The 19,760-nt window shown below is 38.2% G+C and overlaps 1 protein-coding gene across 2 annotated transcripts in view; it reads left to right on the top strand.

Moving 5' to 3' along the window:
• Positions 1–10,088: 10,088 nt before the first annotated feature.
• SLC6A11 (solute carrier family 6 member 11) overlaps positions 10,089–19,760 on the top strand; it is a 106,326-nt gene continuing 96,654 nt past the window's right edge. The window contains exons 1-5 of one of the 2 annotated variants that reach the window (XM_049826562.1): positions 10,089–10,138; positions 11,128–11,358; positions 15,315–15,449; positions 15,618–15,758; positions 17,218–17,308. In XM_049826562.1, the coding sequence (XP_049682519.1) occupies positions 11,139–11,358; positions 15,315–15,449; positions 15,618–15,758; positions 17,218–17,308 (587 nt within the window). In that variant the 5' untranslated portion in view covers positions 10,089–10,138; positions 11,128–11,138. Of the gene's footprint in view, positions 10,139–10,410; positions 10,675–11,127; positions 11,359–15,314; positions 15,450–15,617; positions 15,759–17,217; positions 17,309–19,760 lie in introns of those variants that run through there. The other variant, XM_049826561.1, reaches the window with a different exon arrangement.

The raw sequence follows: 19,760 nt of genomic DNA, 5'->3' as shown, positions 1-19,760 counted from the left end.
TAGATACAGAGCCATGAGATATAGAGCCATACCTCCTTAGCCTCAGCTACTTTAATCATCCCAACATTCAATGTTTCAGATGCGCAAACCCCTTTCAAACTGCAAGCAGCTGATCAACTGCCTTATTCTAGCCCTCTTCAGTAGAAGAGAAAAGACCACCTTGGAAATCTAGCTCCTGAAAGCTTTACCTTTAGGCCCCAAATCTGCAAAGTATCTATTAAGAAATTAATTTCAGGCAATAGATGTTGAATGTGCTGAAAGGTTTGCAAATGACACACTGGTTGAAAATTTCATAGTATTTACCTGCAGCATATTCTGTAGCCAGTAAAAAGTTGAAAGGTTGTGATTATGGATACCTCTGCAGATCAAATTATTTTCCTCCTTACTATGCGATTTTCTACTGTTAAATTATATTTAATCTCAGTAACAGGTGGAGAAGCTGACTGCAAAACACAGAATGATACTCTCAAAAATTGTACACTTGTGAATACCAGGGCTAATGAAGACCTGTTATTTGTGAATATGTCACTGTCATTCATGTTCTTACACTTTAGGATATATTAGTCTATTTGCCTTGACTCCATCAGCAAAGACTTCCTTTTTCAGTGGGACAAGTAGATAATGTGGCATCTAGTAAGGAGGCCTGAAGCTGCTGGTGACAGTTTTATTAATATTCTTCCCGGTTTAGTTAACTAACACTTCTAGTCATCAGGAAATGACTACTAGAACAATATTCAGAAAAAGCTAAACTTTTAGAAAATTGGTTTTTAAATTGATAGCTAGCATTCCTCAGCATAAGGAATTTTTCCTACAGAATAAGAAAAATAATTTTTTATTCTTACAGATATTGGAACAAATTAATTCAGGGCATAGTTTTACTGAAACTTATAGAATTACATTATAGTCCAGGCTGACTTGCAAACTAGCAAGACATTAGTTCTTTCCGTGTCAGGTGAAATTCCAAACTTTTAACCTTTTATATATTAAGTATTTAAAAGGTCCACTCATTCCTTGACTTTCTGATTCTCAAAGATCTCCTGGATTTAATAAACCAGAATAATACTTCATTTCATTCTAACATTCATATTGCTCCTTCACTCCAGAAATCAACGATCCATTATTCTCCATTTCAACAACACAAAACATTTCCTGCAATGATCTGTTCAACATTGTTTTGAGCATGTTTATCACAGTATCACCTGCTAGACACTGTCATGCTAACAACTCTTTCTCAAAAGATGTTGAGTAAAGCTTCAGTGAGGATTCAACCCCTTTTGTTAAATCAGGATTGTATTTGTAGCTCGGGCACTTGCTAGTAAGGATAGGTACTGTCATGCTTTCAGTGTGTAAGAACTGCCATGGAAGATAATGAATAAAGGTCCATTTGGCTCCATATTTTCAGTGACAATCAATTTAGAGAAGGAGTTTAAGAAATAGGATACTACTTTGAGTATTACATTCACCAGACATTGTGCCTAAACTAAAGCATAATGGTGGGAGCACAGAATACCAACTGATTATTTCCTTCCAATGAGCAGTTCTACTACCACCTTTCTTATTACAAACTGCGAAGAGAAATGGGCCAAACTTCTCATTCTTCATCCTGTTCTGAAGCCAGGAGAACTACATGTTTCAGAGTATGAAATGTCTCCCTCTGCGTGATATGTTTTCTATAACTTGTCCTATAAATACTAGGATGTTGAGGAAGTAAAACATAACCTGTTGGCAGAAGTTATGAATAAAATTACCTTCTACAAAATTTCTTCTTCTTTCATGCATTTGGTTTTCTATGGATTATGCTCGGTGTTTCTGGTAGTATGATTCTACCCAGTGCCAGACATTTGGAAAAGAATTTGAGATGTGTATTTTAAGATTCTCTCTTCACTGTAGTCAAACACTAGAAGATAAGTTTCAGCTTTCCTGTAGGTAGGATAGGAATAGAGGATGAGATGGAGTAGGAATTATTAGAAATATTCTGAATCATCTAAATAATACTCTTCACACCTCTGCTTTAAACATCATATTAAAATAACACTCTCATGACTATCTTAAAAGTTCCAGGAAAGCTTTTTCCCACTCATGAAGATGTGTCCATTTTGTCTTGTGCCTGAATCATAACATCCAAATAGATGCCATCCATTTCTGAGAGTGCAGCAGCAATTCATACGTCTTCTCTTGCCCTCTCACCATACCTATTATCAGGCTTCTGAAATCTGTGCCAGTAAGAACCCACTGTTCTTCATTCCTCTAGACACATAGTTTTGCATATGTAAATGTGATCTATGTCTTTTTGCTGTAAGATTCTTCTGTCATTGATTTTCTTTGCTCACTTTTAACAAGTCATTGGGGAAAATAATTGTCCAGCAGATATAAAATTGTCTATAATTTGGTATTCTTGTATCCTCTCCATTTGCCTTTCCAGTGGATAAGTCTACATTAACAGCTACTCACTCTTTTAGCTGTGGAAGACAAAAGTTCATGCACCAGGACTGGCACATAGCTGTACTTTTTAGTAAGTGGATATCATAAAATTTGACAGTATTCTATATTTTGTCTCTTAAAACACTGAGATGTTGTTATTGCTGGGCATAGTGGGGTGGGGTTTTACAATACTGTTTTTTTTCTGGTCTACCAGCTAAGTTCCAATCACAGAATATAAATCTACAGGTGTTGGCTTGATGTCAATTAACAGCTGATTTTTCACAGCTCTAAAGAAAGTGTTTTGGTAAGAGGTGTTTCTTCAGTACTCAAGTACTGCAACACCTTTTTTTTAAAAAACCCAAACAACTTAACAGAAGGAGTATATTTCTGATTAAAAATACAATGACAAAAAGCAAAGCAGTAAAAAAATCTTTAGGTACTTTTCAACAGTGCACAGAAACGCAACTTGGCTGAAACATCTGCAGTATCACATCATCTACTCTGCAGGAATCTTGTTGAAGGCAATTAATTGTTAATTAGCAATGTGCCAGCAGACAGCTCAAGAAAGGATTGTTTGCTGAGTTAGTCCAAGTTGTTATATGTAATTTATGTGATAGAGCAGTTGCAGTAGCATAGTCTCTGTATCAATATATTAGGTCTGCTTTAGAGAACTTAACACCTGCTACTTTCTCTGAAACTATAGACGTTCCAGTGCTTAAATGCTTACAGTGCTAAAATGTAAACAAATACTGAATATGATAGGGTGTGTTTGATAAGAGCTGATCAAAATTTTTCAGGCAAATATTTTGTTTTACTAACGTGCAGCTTTATCCAAAAACAATTCAGTAAAGGAAACTTTCTAAAAAATGAGACCTCTTTTTTTTATTTTTTGAACCAATATATTGATGTTGCACTCCATTTTCAAAGATATAAAATACCAAAAATAAAACATGTGATTAAGTTGAACAGAATTTTGGGTGTAACTTGTCATATGTATTTCTTATTATTTTGTATCATGGAGAAAAGTAAATCATCTTCCTTACGGGTTGACCTGTCTTTTGGAACTTTTCTCCTATTCCAGATCTGAAACTCAACCACGTCACTCCCTCATTCACGTCTTATGACTACATTTCTCATGGTAACTTGCAGTTGTTCATTCTGATGTATTTTAAAACTACATTTGGCAGACTGTGCGCAGTGTTGCTGCTACCCTTCACTCAACATGAGTATTGCATAGGTTACCATGTTTGTGAGGGACAATTGGGCGCTGCACTGTACGTTCAAGGTTAAACACCGGTCTTTTGCTTATGGGTAGGCATTGGTTTAACCCCAGTAGGCAGCTAAGCACCACACAGCTGCTCACTTTCTCCCCCAGGGAGATGGGTTAGAGAATCGGAAGGGTAAAAGTGAGAAAAAACTCATAGGTTGAGATAAAGAGAGTTTAATAGGTAAAGCAAAGCTGCATATGCAAGCAAAGCAAAATAAGGAGTTCATTCACTATTTACCATCAGTAGGTAAATGTTTAGCCATTTCCAGGAAAGCAGGGCTTCATCGTGCATGACTGTTACTTAGGAAGAAAAATGCCCTAACTCAAATGGTTGTCCTCCCTTCCTCCCTCTTTCCGTCAGCTTTTATTGCTGAGCATGATATCATATGGTCTGGAACATCCCCTTGGTCAGTTGGGGTCAGCTGTCCCAGCTGTGTCCCCTCCCAACTTCCTGTGCCCCCTCAGCCTACTCGCTGGCACTGCAACGTGAGAAATAAAAAAGACCTTGATGCTGTGTAAGCACTGTTCAGTAATAGCTAAAATATCAGTGTGTTATCAACACTGTTTTGGCCACAAATCCAAAACATAGCTCCATACCAGCTACTATGAAGAAAATGAACTCTATCTCAGCCAAAACCAGTACTGTAGGGAACTTATATAGATGAACATACTAAACGGTTGAATCAGGAGAAATTCATTTTTATCAAGAAATGTTTCTGTTCCTTGTCATGTACATTTAAAAAAATATATATGAAGGGATATAATTGCAAGATACTTACATTTCCATGTTTATTTACTTTAACTATTGATGATTAGCTTCATTTATAAGCTGGAAAATGTTTTTTTAATTACCGTTCTATAGGCTCAAATCTAAAGCCTTAAAGCCAAGTTAAGTTGTGTGAAATTCATGGATTAACACAAAGCCTGACTCAATGGGCTCTTCGTGCAAAAGAATTGCAATAAGACCGCTACCTAGGAGTTGGGCGAGATGCTTCTTCCTATCAGGTTCCCTCTTTCCCACCTGAGGTGTAGAGTTCAAAGAATTTAACTTTTTTAATCTTAACAGTCTTCCCACATTAACCTGAAGCATACAGTGCACAAAGCAACTCCTTATCCTACTTTCTTCTACAGCAAGAAATAATATCTGGGGTAAGATAAAGGACATCAGATGCCTTCAGAGAGCATCTATAATCTGAATTAAATTCTGCCTTTATTTTCTTATTCACTGAGTACCTTTTAATAATGCAAATTCTGAAATTTTAATGTAGTTGAAAATATGTCCAGAGGTTCTGAGCACCAATGTTCCTCAGAGTTCAGTCCTTTTCCAGGTTGTAACACCTCTCAGTAAGTATGAGTTTGGCATACTGACGATATGCATAGCTGCATGAAGACTGCAAGTTCAGTTTCTAGTGGTAAAGGCAGTTGCAGTGTTATGTGTCTAATTCTTTGGAGGTCTCTATTTGGTGTTTCTTTTATTTGGTCTCACTTGCAAGTCACATTAAAACATCATTCCATAGGTATCTTCTCTTTTAGTGCTCTCACTTATATGGATAGGTGTTTTCCTCTCTTCACAAAAAAAATAGTGGATTTTACTCTATTTCTGTATTGTTGGACACCTTTGACTGCATACAATTGCTACACTACTGGAGGGTGGTTATTTTCTGCCAATATGTGGAAATATACCTCATGTCTTATTCAGAAGTACAGTGCCTTAAGGTTTACAGTCAGAGGCATGAGGATGGTTTTTTCATAAAAATAACTTCTTGCTTATTTATTTTCTTGCTGCTCTAAGTGCTAGCAAAAGTAAAAATATGCTTTTGTTAGCTAAGTTAGCAGATAAGACTTTGACACAACATGGAAAGGGTCTCTGTTCAATTTGGATGGATGACTGCTAACTCTTGAGAGTTGTGTATAAGCCTCACTGTTGGTGGTTCCCTCCAAGTGCTCTCTGTCTGTAGAACTCATGTTTAGAAAGCTCAAGATACTATTAGCTGGCCACATTAGCGGAGAGGTGTCTCCATAAAACACAGTGGGAATGGTGCTTGCCTGTGTGTGGCACCATGAGGAATCCATAATGTGTACCACCTTTTTCATGAGGCATCGGATCACCTTTCTCATTTGTTAAAGTACAGGCAGTCACAAAATAGCTGTCAGAAAAGTCTGGCTGACAAAAGACACTGAGGAAGCTTGCAGGGGAACTGAAGTTAACCCTTTCACAGCAAGATGCCTTAGAGGTGATCCAAAGATGAAGACATGTTAGTACAAGTCTAGCAGAAAACCCATGTTGTGGAATATATCATCCACTCCTGTTTAGGAGATAAGATGGTCTGGAAGATAAAATGTGTGTAACAGAAAGAAAATATGGATCTCAGACTGACAGCAAGGGACAAGAGAAGGCCTCCAAAGGGCAACATCATTACATGAAAAAGTGGTGTTCACAGCTCTCTTGAACTCTAGATTAGGCATCACAACCATTGTGAGGCATGGGCAATAAATTTGAGAGATCTACACTGACAGCTGTTAAGCCTTTCTAAATAGAAGCCCAACAGTCAGTTGTTGCTTAAAGTTATCTGCAACAAATAAATCTTTTTTTCCCATTGTAGAAAACTGATTAGGCACAAATCAGACAGCCTATGCTTTTTGACTTAAGTCCAGTCTGTAATAGCATAGCTAAAGGGTGTCTTACTTGTTCACAAATGGCTTTGTGATCTTAGGGTTTTGATCCAAAATATTGTGTCAGATCACTATCACTAATGAAATTCTTATTGTATTTCTTCACTTTTGTGTAGCTATTTACCCATGAAGAGTCTAACTTTGTGAAATCTTTACATAAGGTTTGTGCAGATTTTGCTTATATGAAATACAATTATATTTTTGAAAGGCAATTATATTTTGCTAAAGCTTTTAAATCTGGAGAGGATTGTTGTTCCCTCCTCCCTTCAATTATATTGGCACAGGGCTCTATATTGTTGAAACAACACAGAAATCAACAGTTACGGTGGTTTAATAAGGGGAAGAAATGGAGCCAAGCCTTTTAATTTCTAAAGCTGTGTAACATGACTTTTGCTTATGTTAAACACGTGCATGAATGTTGCATTGATCTCTCTATTAGGACTTTAATTCTAATGAGAATTCTCTTTTAGAAAGCGATTTATTGCTTTTTGTTTGTTTGTTTTATTCAGGAAAAATTCAAAAATCTAGAGGCACATATGTGGGACAAAATATTACACAGTGTAGCAGAGAGTTCACTCTTGTCCAACAGTAGTACCACAGAAAATGAGGCATCCTACTGAGGATCCAAAGTGCGGGATAAGCAAAGCATCCTGATTTCCAAGAAAAGTTGTACATCCAAAGCATAAGAAGCAAAACGTGCAACTGTATCATGCAGTTTTCTTTCTGAGCCTTCTGAATTGTGTAGGGGTTGGGCACTAAGGAGGAAAAAAGCAAGAGAGTTAATCTTCCACATGTGTTGGTACATCTTAACAACTCTGTGTATTTCTGTCTTGAAAGTATGGACCAGGTAGAAGTTCCAGAACAAATAAATGGACAAATAGGCTGAATATGAGTTCTGGCAGTAAGCAAAGAAGCTTGGGTACACTGCGTATTCCTCGGTGCATCTCGGCCATTTATTTCAGCATCCTGGCAGAATCCCGTGGGGATACGGCTTTTTCTTAGAAGTTTTTTTTGCTCAAGTTACTTTATATATCAATTCTACATCTTTATTAATTTTAGTTTATAAATCTAAATAAAGGTAGTCTTAGAACATTTAGTACTTCATGGCACCTTTCTCTGGCTAGCAGAAACATCTGGTTTCCACTCCCACCCATGTCTACTTTCTATGCAGAATTTTAATGGTTGCCTTGGGAGTGTGGAGATAAACCTGAATAAGGCAAAACTTGAATTGCTTCTTTAGGTCACATCATTTTAATGTGGGACTTGAGAGGAATGGCCAGGAAAGTTATTTCTGGTAAGTGCGTTGTAGGCAACAATTCTGAATGCTTCTGCAGAACCGATGCCACATTATCAGGAATGGAATAGACAATGCAGAAGAAATCTCCTTGGACATAACTAGATTACTTGATGTGTTGTGCTGCTAGCCCTTCTACAGAATATGTACTATTGTTTTGGTTAATGAACTGATGTTTTACTAGTAGATACTGGTTTTACTAGTAACAGCCTTCTGATGGTAACTATCAGTCTCTTGTCTTACAGTACAGCCATGTTGCAAGATTTGCTCTCATCCCAGTCACCGAGTTGAACTCTGCATGTCACGTGCAGATCTCCCAACAGACTGACAGAAGCAGGCATGAATTCATTATGAGGAGCATGAGAGACACTGGGTTAGTGCATGAATTGAGATATAGTCTGTGATCCAGAGAATTTTTCATTGCAGTAGAGGAGGCTCCACCAGATTAAAAAAGCAGGGGTATCAACCTGTTTTAAAAATTGGGACGTTATCTGTTGCAAACACTGTGCTGCATTTCAGTAAAGTATTCGGAAAGACTAGCAGCTAGCAATTACTTCCATAAACCCTTCAATTGGTAGGAGACTGAATGGGAATCATTGCAAGAGCACAGTAGTGGATAAAATACTTGTCACCAGGAATTAATAATTTCAAATACTGAACAAATCAGCAGTGATCAAACACCTTTTGCATCTGCTAGTCGTCCTATAGACTGTTCTTTGGAGCAGGCCCCTTCAATTTGGTATCATTAGTCTATTTGAAGAAGACTGATCTCTCCCATGTATTGAATTATCAGTCAGATGTTTACTGTCCCTTAGCTTCCCACCATTTTTAGAATTACTCTCAGGAATGAAATGAGAATTCAGTTTCAGCTTTGATGTTCAAGTGTATCCTGTTCAGCCTGCTCAGCCTGGCTGGAATACAGAAAAACAATGCCTGTTTTGATCCCTACTGAAAACTAGATGAAGAAGGGGGAAAAAAATAAAACAACAAAAGCCCCTCAAAGTTGAGTTTGGTTTGTACAAAGCCAGGTTGGGAAAAATGGATCTATTCCATCCTCAGTTAATGAATACCAGCTGCATTAAAACTAAAAACAAACCACAGAAAGACTGCCCAAAACCCAACCCAGCTCTGGTAATGTATCTGTGGAGGATGTCTGTGTGAAGGACCTTAAAAAAAAAAAAAAAAAAAAAAAAAAAAAAAAAAATATTTTTTTAAAAATCAGAATTATGCAGTTTTATCATCGTTTTCCTATAGGCACTTTTTCATTTCACAGTATAGGTTTGACTAGTGCTATATATGTTGGTATCAATAAGAAAAGGGCCTCATGCCGCACCTGTTAGGTGCAAATGTTTATATGATATATAGTTGACAGAGAATGTAGGGTGAGGCCCCAACACCCACTCTTGTGGCATGCATAATTTAAAAGCAGAATTCTAAGAACTTTAACTGCAGTAGGAACTTCAATGTATAAACACACTGAGGCTACGTGTTAAGCAGGGTACGATCAGGCTCTAGCTTCCAAAGTCAGCTAAAGTTAATATAAAATCTATCCATGGGCATCTTTCCATTGTCTTCAGTAAGCACTGGCTAACAGTTTTCCTGGCAGTGTGAAAAGTCCATGGAGCTGGAGGGCAAGAGGGAGAGAATTCACATGGAAGAGTATGCCATCTCACAGCATCCTCCAGCACGCTTAAATGTAATCCTGGATTCAAGAGACGGCATTCCAAAGCGCATCTCCTGTAGATGCAGAGCAAAATGTCGGTGATTGTAGCTGCAACTGAGAGTTTGGATCCGAGGGAATATTTGAAGCTAAACCTTGAGTGGGGCCCTGCCATTTGCCAAGGAGAAGCCGCAGAGGTAAATAATGGAAGAGGTATTTAGTTTGGGTTGAGCCAACATGGGGTGGGAATAACTGACCTACCAAAAAAGGGGGGGGGGGGGAGGGGGCGCATGAAATGGAAAAAAGTTCTCTATTTGAAATACCTCATTCAACCTGAAACAAGAGTTTGTATTATTTTTTTCCCATTCTTGCTTTTATTTTACACTTATTTAGCTTGAATTTTAAGCAAAACTCCGGTTAGAAATGCCCATGTGGGGCATTTCTGCATTTTCCCAGTGTAACTCGAAAGCGCCCACATTGTTTCCACACTTTTCAAATGTTCCCCCCGCATTTTTTTTTTTTTTTTTTTTTTTAAATCCTTTTTTCTCTTCCCCCCCCGCCCTTTCCAGCTGAAGTTAATGTCATCCGTTTTCGGCGCGTCCCTTTTTTTTTTTTTTTTTTTTTTTAACTTGCCAGGCAGGCCTGAACTTGAACGAAAGCCCCCGACAAGCCAAGCCGCGGGGGAGCCGGCGGCCAGGGCGGCGGCGGCGGGGCCGGGCTGTGCCCGCCGCGGCGGCGGGTACTGCAGCGAGGCGGCAGGTGCGCAGCGAGCCGCCGCCGCCGCCGGCACCGGCACCGCGGGCCCTCGGCGAGCCGCATGCAGGTCGCCTTCCCCCTCGCCGCGGAGGGACGAGGGGCTGCACGGAGCAGGGCTGGGGACCGCCCGGTGCTCGGCCCTGGTGGCTTTGCGCCGGGCGGGGGAGCGAGGGGCTGGGGACGCTCGGGTGGTGATGCTGCGTGGAGGAGGAGGAGGAGGAGGAGGAGGAGGAGGGGGGAGCTGGCGGGACAGCCTGAGGTGGGCGGAGGGGGGAGGCGGGTGTTATACCATCTCGCCGGGGAAGGCTGAGCATTTGCAAATTCCGGCTCCAGAGCGCGGGGAGCATCCTATCCCCGCCGGCCGGCCGGGCAGCAGCCGCAGAACAGGGGGAGGCTTTCCGGCTCCTCGTTATCCTAACGCCGGCCGCGTTATCCCCGCCTCGCCCCGGCCGCCTCTGCCGCCGGGCGCCGGCGGCCGCCCTGCCCCGTGCCTCCCGTGCAACAGAGCGAAGAGCGGCAGCCCGCGGAGCTGCGCTCGGAGCCGAGCACTGAGCTAGAGACCCCGTCCCTCTCCCAGCCGCGCAGGCACAGGCAGAGCCCTGGGTGAGTAGTCTGGGGGCTCCCTTACTCCTCCAGGCAGGCCAGAACCGGTCAGGCCCCCTTCTCCACAGCCCTTTCTTTTTCTGTTCTCGATACTGCGTGCCTGGAAGGTGCAGGAGATCTCTGTCCTCTGGTAGGTTAGTCAAGCTGGGATCCTTGCTTGGGGAGGGATTTTTGAAAAGCTTCGCTACCTGTGCCTTAAATCAATGTCGTACTACTAAGCTGTCTGTCGCAACTTGGAAATCTTCTCCTTCCCTTGTACGTAAGCTTCTCTTCCCTCCACCTTCCCTTTTTCCCTTTTTCCCCAACTTTTCCAGTCTTACAGAGTTGCCTCCTTCACTTTCACCTGCAAATTTATGTAGGTAATAAGAAGCCAATGATATGCTAAGGGAATTCTTTAGTCGGTGAAGGTTATTGCTTAAAACATCTGTATGTTCTTCTTTTGTTCTCCCGTAGGCTGAACAGTCATGACAGCTGAAAAGACTATTCCTATAATTAATGGCAAGCCAGAAGATGCTTTGGACCCAGAAGCCTCAAGTACCAACCTCGTCCACAGCAATGATAAGAAAGTTCATGAAAGAGGTCACTGGAACAATAAGGTTGAATTTGTGCTTTCTGTGGCAGGGGAGATTATTGGGTTGGGAAATGTATGGAGATTCCCATATCTTTGCTACAAGAATGGAGGAGGTAAGATGGCATCATATGTTGATTTACAGCTCACCATAAACATGTGGGAAATAAACAGTTAAGAACGCTTTACAGTATTTCTTGCACTAGTAAGAGAGAGGTATGAAGCATCTGACAACTAAGAAAAAAATCGCTGTATTTTTCTTTCCTTCTACTCACCAAATATTGCATGGCTTACTTTCACAAGTTCCTTTTCTGTCAGTAAATTGACATATCTTTTTCTGTAAGATTTTTAATGTGGAAGAAGCTAGTATTCCGTTATAGTAGTACACTGTGTGTTTTCTTCTGTGTGTGAATACAGACCCAAGCATAGTTAAATAAGTTCATCTGATGAGAAAAAGAGTGTAGCAGTTTATTTTTCACAACAGTATACTTTGGAGAGGATGAATATTGTTTTTGATAATGCTACAAAGATGACTTTTTTTGTTGTGTCGTATCAAAATTTCTTTAACTCAACTGGACTTTTTTTCCCCTCATTACTTCCCAAATCACTAGAGTAGAGTAGCGGAAGGTGTAAAAGCAGCCTGTTACTCAAAGGAGAGAGGAAACCCTATAAAATTTAGAATAAGAATGTTATTTGAGAGAGAAAAGAACAAACTTAACTTCTACAAAAGTATAACATGTGGCCTGTATTGGTTATAGTTAAGTATCAACTATGTAAGATATGTTACAGTTAAGAATAAGCACATCAGCTGTGACTTGCAAAGCAATGAGGAAAGAAGAGTAAATTAAAAATTTAGTTTAGATTTCTGTGGACTGGATTCAACATTCTTCCCACTTAATGCCTGAATCAGTGTTATTGTGAGCATATAGGCTGGGAGAAAAATAATATGTTCAGTGGCTGATATGTTCTTTAACAGGTTTGCTAACAATGTTGTGCTAAATTTCTTTTCCCTTGTCCCTCCAAAACTAGGCACAGTTGTCTGAACTCAGGGATGATTTTGGACCATTTTGTCTGCTGTTTCTATAAGACTAGTACTGCTGTGGAATCTGTGTTTATAGTTTGCCGCTCCTTTCTTTATATACCTGTACTTCAGCAAAACTAAGATAACAGGAATTCACCTGACTTCAGAACAATGTTACCAACTACTGCTATTAGTACAGAAATATTAATGTGCTGGATATGATATGCAGAACAGTTTCTAGTTGATTGTCAAAGTTTTCCCAGCAAAATTTTGGCAAAGGAAAAGAGAAATATTTTTTTCAGTATATAATGAAGATTTCCTTGTTCATATAGTAACATTTATATGCCCATTTGTATGTATATGCTAGTTTGTCAAAATGTGATGGTATCATTTTTAAGGCTATAACATTGGGTAGAAAAACTTCTACTCATGTTTTTGGGTGACGTGGTGAAAAAGTAATTACTTACATATCATACTTAATCACCACCCTATTCCTTAAGGATTGAATTAATGTGTGTGGTTTAATTGGTCGTGTCCTGGCACCATGGGAAATTTGCCATTGACTTCGATTTTATTCAATGAGGACTTGGTCTATGACCTGTGTTTTTGTAACTCTCTGGAATGCCCTGCTGGAATTAGACCAGAGTTGGACTTGTTTGATGCATCAGATGTAAATACTGAAAACTACTTAGTGTGTGGTAAGTGAAGACAATGGTGAGATGTATAAGTTAGTTATGAAATAACTTGCTAGATATGGAACAAATCTAGAAGCAGTAGTATGGAACTTCTGAGGTCTGATGTCTCTCTGGTATTTACTCCAAGCTATAACAGGTAGTGTACGCATAAGCTTCTATAATTTCAATTTGTTCTGATGGATATTTAGTGGGGTTTTTAGGAAAATTAATTTATTTGCAGGTTTAGAATTAGGTATTTCTTGGAATATGTTCTGTTTGCAAGCTGGAAAAGCTGATGCTCTCAAATTTTCATGATGTATACCTGTTGTAGAACAGTGTTGGAAAAATAGAGTCAAAGCTAATGCTTTCAATTTCAACAAGTTGCCATGTTAAACTTGCTATGATTGTGCATATGAGTGAGCCAAGCCAGACTTGATACTGGCCAGCAGTTTGTCTGGCCTATAAGGATTTTTTTCAAACCATTTGCACAGTAAGTCATACAGAGAAACCATGTTGTAGATGCAAGGATTCCATTCTTTTTGAAATCCATGTGTATTGCTTGAGATGCAGCTGAGATTCAACTACAGGCAAATTGCCTGGTTGATGGAAGACACTACTCAGGAAGAAATCTCTCTTGATACGCTGGTTCTGAAGAAAGAAACTGCAAGTCAAAGCAGGTGTATTTAGTTGTCTCAACTTTCTAATCAAGGCTACTAAAGCATAACAATTGTTGCAGGTTGTGGATATGTTGTGGTATTTGGTTATTGGTGTGTTTTGTTTTTAAGACCATGGATGGGATACCCAATTTGCCTTGTAGTTGTAGATATCTTCCTGAGGTATATTCAGAAACATTTTGTTCATAGTTAATATTCTGACAGAGATCTAGTATTAGAGAGGTGCTGTTCATTAATGATCAAATTGATCTTCAGGACTCCCACTGAAGAAAGGAAATGCTGCTATTGCTAGTGCTCTAAAGAACTGATCTATGTATGCAATGATGGACAGCACTGTAAAATGCATCTTCTTAAGAAAAACCGCATCCACCAAAACTTTTTTGTGTTTAGCATATCCTGTGTTGATTTGAAATGGTATAAATGGTGGCTTGCTTACATCATTTAATGGGAGCTTTAAATGAAGCTGATTAGTATTGTGGGATTATTTGTTTAGGAGCAAGCAGGTTGAGGCCTGGATACAACACATTATGTATGTTGTACTAACCTTTATTTTCATAACTTAATTAGTTAATGCTTTGTAATTTTCTTACAACTTAAGATAAATTATTCTATGCAGTGTTTTGCTGTGCTAGTCTGCCTGGTTAAACCAGTAAAACTTTCTTGATCTGAGTAAAAATGGCAGAATCGGTTATTTTATGCTTTCTTCTCAGTATTTATTTCCTTCTTTCCTTGTTTCAGTCTAAACCAATATAGTTCCTTGCTTTCCTTCCACCTCATCAGAAAGTCTGAGTACTGAGGGAATGAGAAAAACAATTCTTTATGCCTTATATGTTAACGGTTTCTCTACGTAGTCAAAAGGCTGTATTTTATTCCTTATTACTTAGGTCCAGTTCTAAATGGAATACCTAAAATCTACATTATTAGCAAATTACATTATGCCTAACGTGTATCTTCTCCCATTTCTTTGTTTCAGCATACTTTACAGCCACGTTCTTTAGGTGCCATACCTAATAACACAATCATTAAATAATACAATACTTCTGCTATGTGTTAATTGATAAGAGAAGATTTTTTTGTTGTTGTATACAATGCTTCAGCATTGTCTTGTATTATTCATTACCTATGCTAGAATTTACTGTCAGCATCTAACAAAAATGTTGATGCTTTGTTGTTTTCCTACAACTTCATGTTGATATTTCTAGCTGATAAGGCCAAGCCCTGCCTTCCTGTTTTTGTAAGTAGTTCTAAAGTCTATTTCATCATTCTCTTTTCATGATCCTTATCACCAGGCTTACCCAAATAACATACAAAGGACTTCTTAGATTTAATTTCCATAATACTTCTTCATCCCTGCTTTCCTGAGAAAAGCAAGGAAGAGAAGGTAGTGTAGACTGACTTGGTGATGATCAGAGCAGAACTGTGTGGCTGAGCAAGACTGTGGTCTATTTTGTGTTTGAGACACATGAGCAGAATTTAATCTATACTGCGGAACTTTGGTCTCATCTTTTTTTAGTTTGTGGCAATGGTTTACAGGTTAACTTTTGATATTTGGGGCCAGGAGTAAACACTTCCTGCACTGTCAGCAGGATGCCTGAGAGGTGGCTAATAGGTGATCCTTCCTTTATTAAGGAAATTAATTTCTCACTCTGCTGTCAAGGAGCTTTATTAATTATAACCAATATCCCTTCAATGTTTGCTTGTAGGTGCTTTCCTCATCCCATATGTGGTTTTTTTTATTTGCTGTGGAATACCAGTGTTTTTCTTGGAGACAGCCTTGGGACAGTTTACTAGTGAAGGAGGCATTACATGCTGGAGGAAAGTTTGCCCTCTATTTGAAGGTAACAAACAGTTCTGTGTTCTACTGCAAAAGAATGCATTAAATTTGAAGTAAAATAAAATAAATTGTATCAAAATGGAAGTTAAGATATACTTAATGTAGTAAACATTTGTTTATAATTACCTGAAAAGTAAAAGTTTTCTATTGTGTCTCACTGTTTTTTCTCTAGGCATTGGATATGCTACCCAAGTTATAGAGGCACATCTAAATGTATATTACATCATCATTTTAGCATGGGCTATCTTCTATTTGTTTAACTGCTTTACTACAGAGCTTCCTTGGGCTACCTGTGGGCATGAATGGAATACAGGTATGACCTCAGTAGAGATTATTGCTATACAAATACTTCCAAGCAATTGATTAATATATTAAAATGTCAGGAACAAACTATTCCGGTAGAAAAGTCTGTGAAAATGGGCCAATCACATCAGACTACAGCATGATAAAGGAATCCTGGAATGAAGACTTATTCATACCTTCTTGGTTTAGGTCATTGTATAAGCATTTGTTCCTGCAGAATATAAAGTCAGATAGCAGAAGACGACTTTGGATTTTGTTAATTCTGTAAGATATTCTGGCTAAATCCCAAGACTCTCATTTGCAATCATACCTATTCTCCCTGAATACAGGAAGTGAATTCTTCTGAAGAGCTGATGAACTGATGACAGGTTACAATCATGCCCTTTCACTCTAATGAAATCAGAAGTTTAAATAGAGAGGAAAATACTAAATGTGGAACTTTGGATTTGCTCTTTTTAATGCCAGAAGTTGAGGGATAATGTTCATCAAACTACTTCTGAAAATGTAGTCGCATATATAATCCTTACTGCATGCAAAGTAGCCTCTTACATGAAAGATCAGGTGTGTATTCATAAGGGTTTGCAGTATAGGGCACTGCATCTGTCCTCTCTGATATTTTTAGCTCTAATGCTCTACTTACTGCATTTGAAGATCACAAACATCTATGGGAATACATACCAATGCCCTTATTTCTATGTTCCTGAAGTTTTTGCATTTATTGCTTATATTACTGTCCAATTTCAAATCATGTACCAATTGTACTGTCGTTCATGGTTTTTAGTAAGTTGGTCATTATTGTGTTCTTTGAGCACACCTAAAGCTATTTGAAATCTTGCAGTTTAGGTTATGTTAGGTAACTAGCCTTGGGCCCAATAGATGTGGAAGGCTTCAGTATCAATTTTGGCAACCCTGCAAAGGAGCTTAGCCAATGTTGATCGCTGTTCAAATACTAAGTGTCAACTCAACAATGCTGAGCTGCTTTGATCTCCTTTCTCTGTATTAGAGATAATAATAATAAGCCAGAGTAACTTTTGACTTGCCATATTAAGGAATGGTGGAAACTTGTTGCTGGCAGTGTCTCATAAGCCAATTGTTACCATTGGCCATTGAGCTAGCGGTTGGAGTAGGAGTATGTTGTAATTCCCAATGAATTGCCTTGGTTTCTCAAAGCGTCTTTCTTCTGCCTCAGATGTTTTATTGGCCCTTGTCATTGCGACTGTGCCTCTGGAAAGTGTTACAGGAGAGTGTATCATACTGCATGGGTATTTTTCTGGGATAGGCTTATGATCTGGTCAAAATAGTGTTGCAGAAGTAGCAGCTGTGGCATTTTAGTGTGCCTAGAAATCATTTAATGACATAGAGAACATGTATTATAGAATGTGGCTTTACAGGACGCATAAACTAGAAGATGCACAAGAGGAAATGTACTTACATGTCAATATAGCAAACTCTTTTTTGTTCTTTTATAGAAAACTGTGTGGAATTTCAAAAACTTAATATGAGCAACTGCAGTCAAGTCTCTTTACAAAATGCCACTTCTCCAGTGATGGAATTCTGGGAGTAAGTGCACATAAACTTTATGTTTGATCAGACTATTCATTATCTTCCTATGTTTTGATCATTTACACCTGATTTAGATACCTTGTAACCCTATAGCACTTAGTGATGTGGTGATGTGAGTTCAGCTGGAAATTTTCTCATACAGGCAAAGAGTCAGGGATGAGAGATTTAACTCTTTTTTTTTTTAGAGGATGCAAGGAAAGGAATTCCATATCCTGAAAGTACATAGAACAAAGTGTGCCACTGGCTTGGGAGCTTGGCTCCTGCTGCTGGAGGAAAGAGCCTCAAACCCATACTAATGAGGAGGCAGAGGTTGAAAGAAAGAGGATTATTTTAAATATTTCTTGGTTATTTTCCCCAGGATGTTTCCTCTCTTAAGAGTTTGAGAGTTGCATCTTCATCCCTGTTTGAGCTAACTAATACTTTGGCTTCTGTATCTCATTATTTTTTAAAGGACTATATAAGTGTTGGTTATTCAGTTATTATAATGGGAGAGTTTAACTCTTTTGTGTCTCCTTGATTCTGGTTTCTAGTTAGAGTAATAGAAGAGAATTATATCTCTACAATTTATGGCCCACTTTTGTGATGACACATATTTTTTCTTAATAAAAATATTTAATTAGTGCATGCGTAGTCACATATTTGTTCCTTGCAGGGTGCAGTGTGTGTTAAGACAGTCATAGAAATGGAATGTTACTTTTAATATTAAGTTGTCTCACAATTCAAAATGTGTTACAAAATTTTGGGTTACTAAAATTTCTTGAGGGCCTGTTCTAATGTCATTAATTTTACTGTTAAGATAGAGCCTTATTCTGAGGCTGTATGTTCAGAGCTCTGTTTCATGTTTAGGACAGCAATAGCTACACTTTGAAAGGACCATGAATTAAGACTATCCTCGAAGGGACAACTCTACATTGACATAATTTTCTTGAATGTTAGCACATGCTACTGTCTTTGCCTCTGAACCCCTTTGTCTTGCTACTTCAGTTACTTTTAGCCTTCATGGGTGGTAGCTGTTGCTTCATTAAATAATACTGTTTTATTTAAAAATTAAAAAACCCAGATCCAAGTTAAATCTGAACAAGGCATGAAAATACATACACTCTCTGATTAAAATTGTCATTTTATTTTCTGTTAAAATTTTCAGTAACCTGAACACCTAACATGTTAAATCAAAATATACCTACTCTACCCACTTCCCAGCTAATGTTTCAGAATAAACAAGTTTCTTAGGTGGCATCTCCTATTGCTATGAGTTAATAATTTTAACAAAAATACCTTACAGTTCTTTGCGATAACTAGAACTTAGATTTCATGTGGTTAGAGTCAATGAACAAAGTATTTTCTCCAGTACTAACCTTATTTACCCACTGCATTTATTTGCTTATTCAGCAATATTCAAAACTCAGCAACTGGTGGTAACTCCAGTTATCCAGAGAAGTAGGCAACATTTAGTTGAATTATTCAGAGGGCACAGACCAAGTTTTATATCCTCATGTTTCTAGGGTTTTGTTGTGGTGGGGGTTTTTTTGTTGTTGGTTCTGGGGGGTTTTTTTTTTGTTAGTGTTGATCTTTGGATTGACTAAATTCCCATGTCAGTTTTATTTTGATGCACATACAGATACGTTTAAAGCAAGTCCCCTTCTCAGAATTCTCTAAAAATGAAGCTAAACAAGATTCTATAGTTAAACTTGGATTCAAGTTACAGTGGGTTTTAAATCATTCAAATTTCGAACATATTTGCCAACCTGATTTTGGCTGAGTTGGGAATGAATTATGAAACTAGAAGGAATAATGAGGTCTGGCCTTTTCTCTAAATTGTTTTACAGTCTTGTGTATACAAAGTTGAAAATACATAACCCAAAACACTCTAAAATCACAAAAACCAAAAGAGAAGGTAAACAAAATAATTTGTTATTTATTTGAAACTTCTTTCTTTGTTGTGTTGTGGACAAACTTTTTGTAATACTAACAGTTTACTGGCCAAAATAGCCAAAGATATTAAACTTACCTACTTTCTCTGTCCAAGCAAAACTGAAGTAGCATGGTTTTTCACCCCTGGAAAATGAATGTACTTTCTTCCTGCTGAGGAAGGTATTTGCCTTGTTAAAATTTAAGTAGGTATGACGTTGCAGGGCCTCAAAAGTTAAAATAGACACGACAAACTAGTTTAGAAGTGGAAGAATGAGCTTTATTAAATATCAGGACTGATTTTGCATTAAAATAAATATCAGGAATGAACAGAAGATTATAATTAAGTTATATGTCTTAAATATATCAGGCATAAATGCACAGTAGAGGTCTTTGTGTATAGATGTGCAGTGCAGATCACAGAGTAGTTAATACAAAGTAAATATATTACTAGACTAGTTAATTTGTCCTGCAAGTCATCTTATAGTCTGTAGATAAGTGTTATCAGAAAAGTGTTATTTCACTTAGCCAGAAGACTTGT

The sequence above is a fragment of the Accipiter gentilis genome, chromosome 23 (assembly GCF_929443795.1).
Source record: "Accipiter gentilis chromosome 23, bAccGen1.1, whole genome shotgun sequence".
NCBI lineage: Eukaryota > Metazoa > Chordata > Aves > Accipitriformes > Accipitridae > Astur > Astur gentilis.
This window is presented reverse-complemented; position numbering and strand designations above follow the sequence as displayed.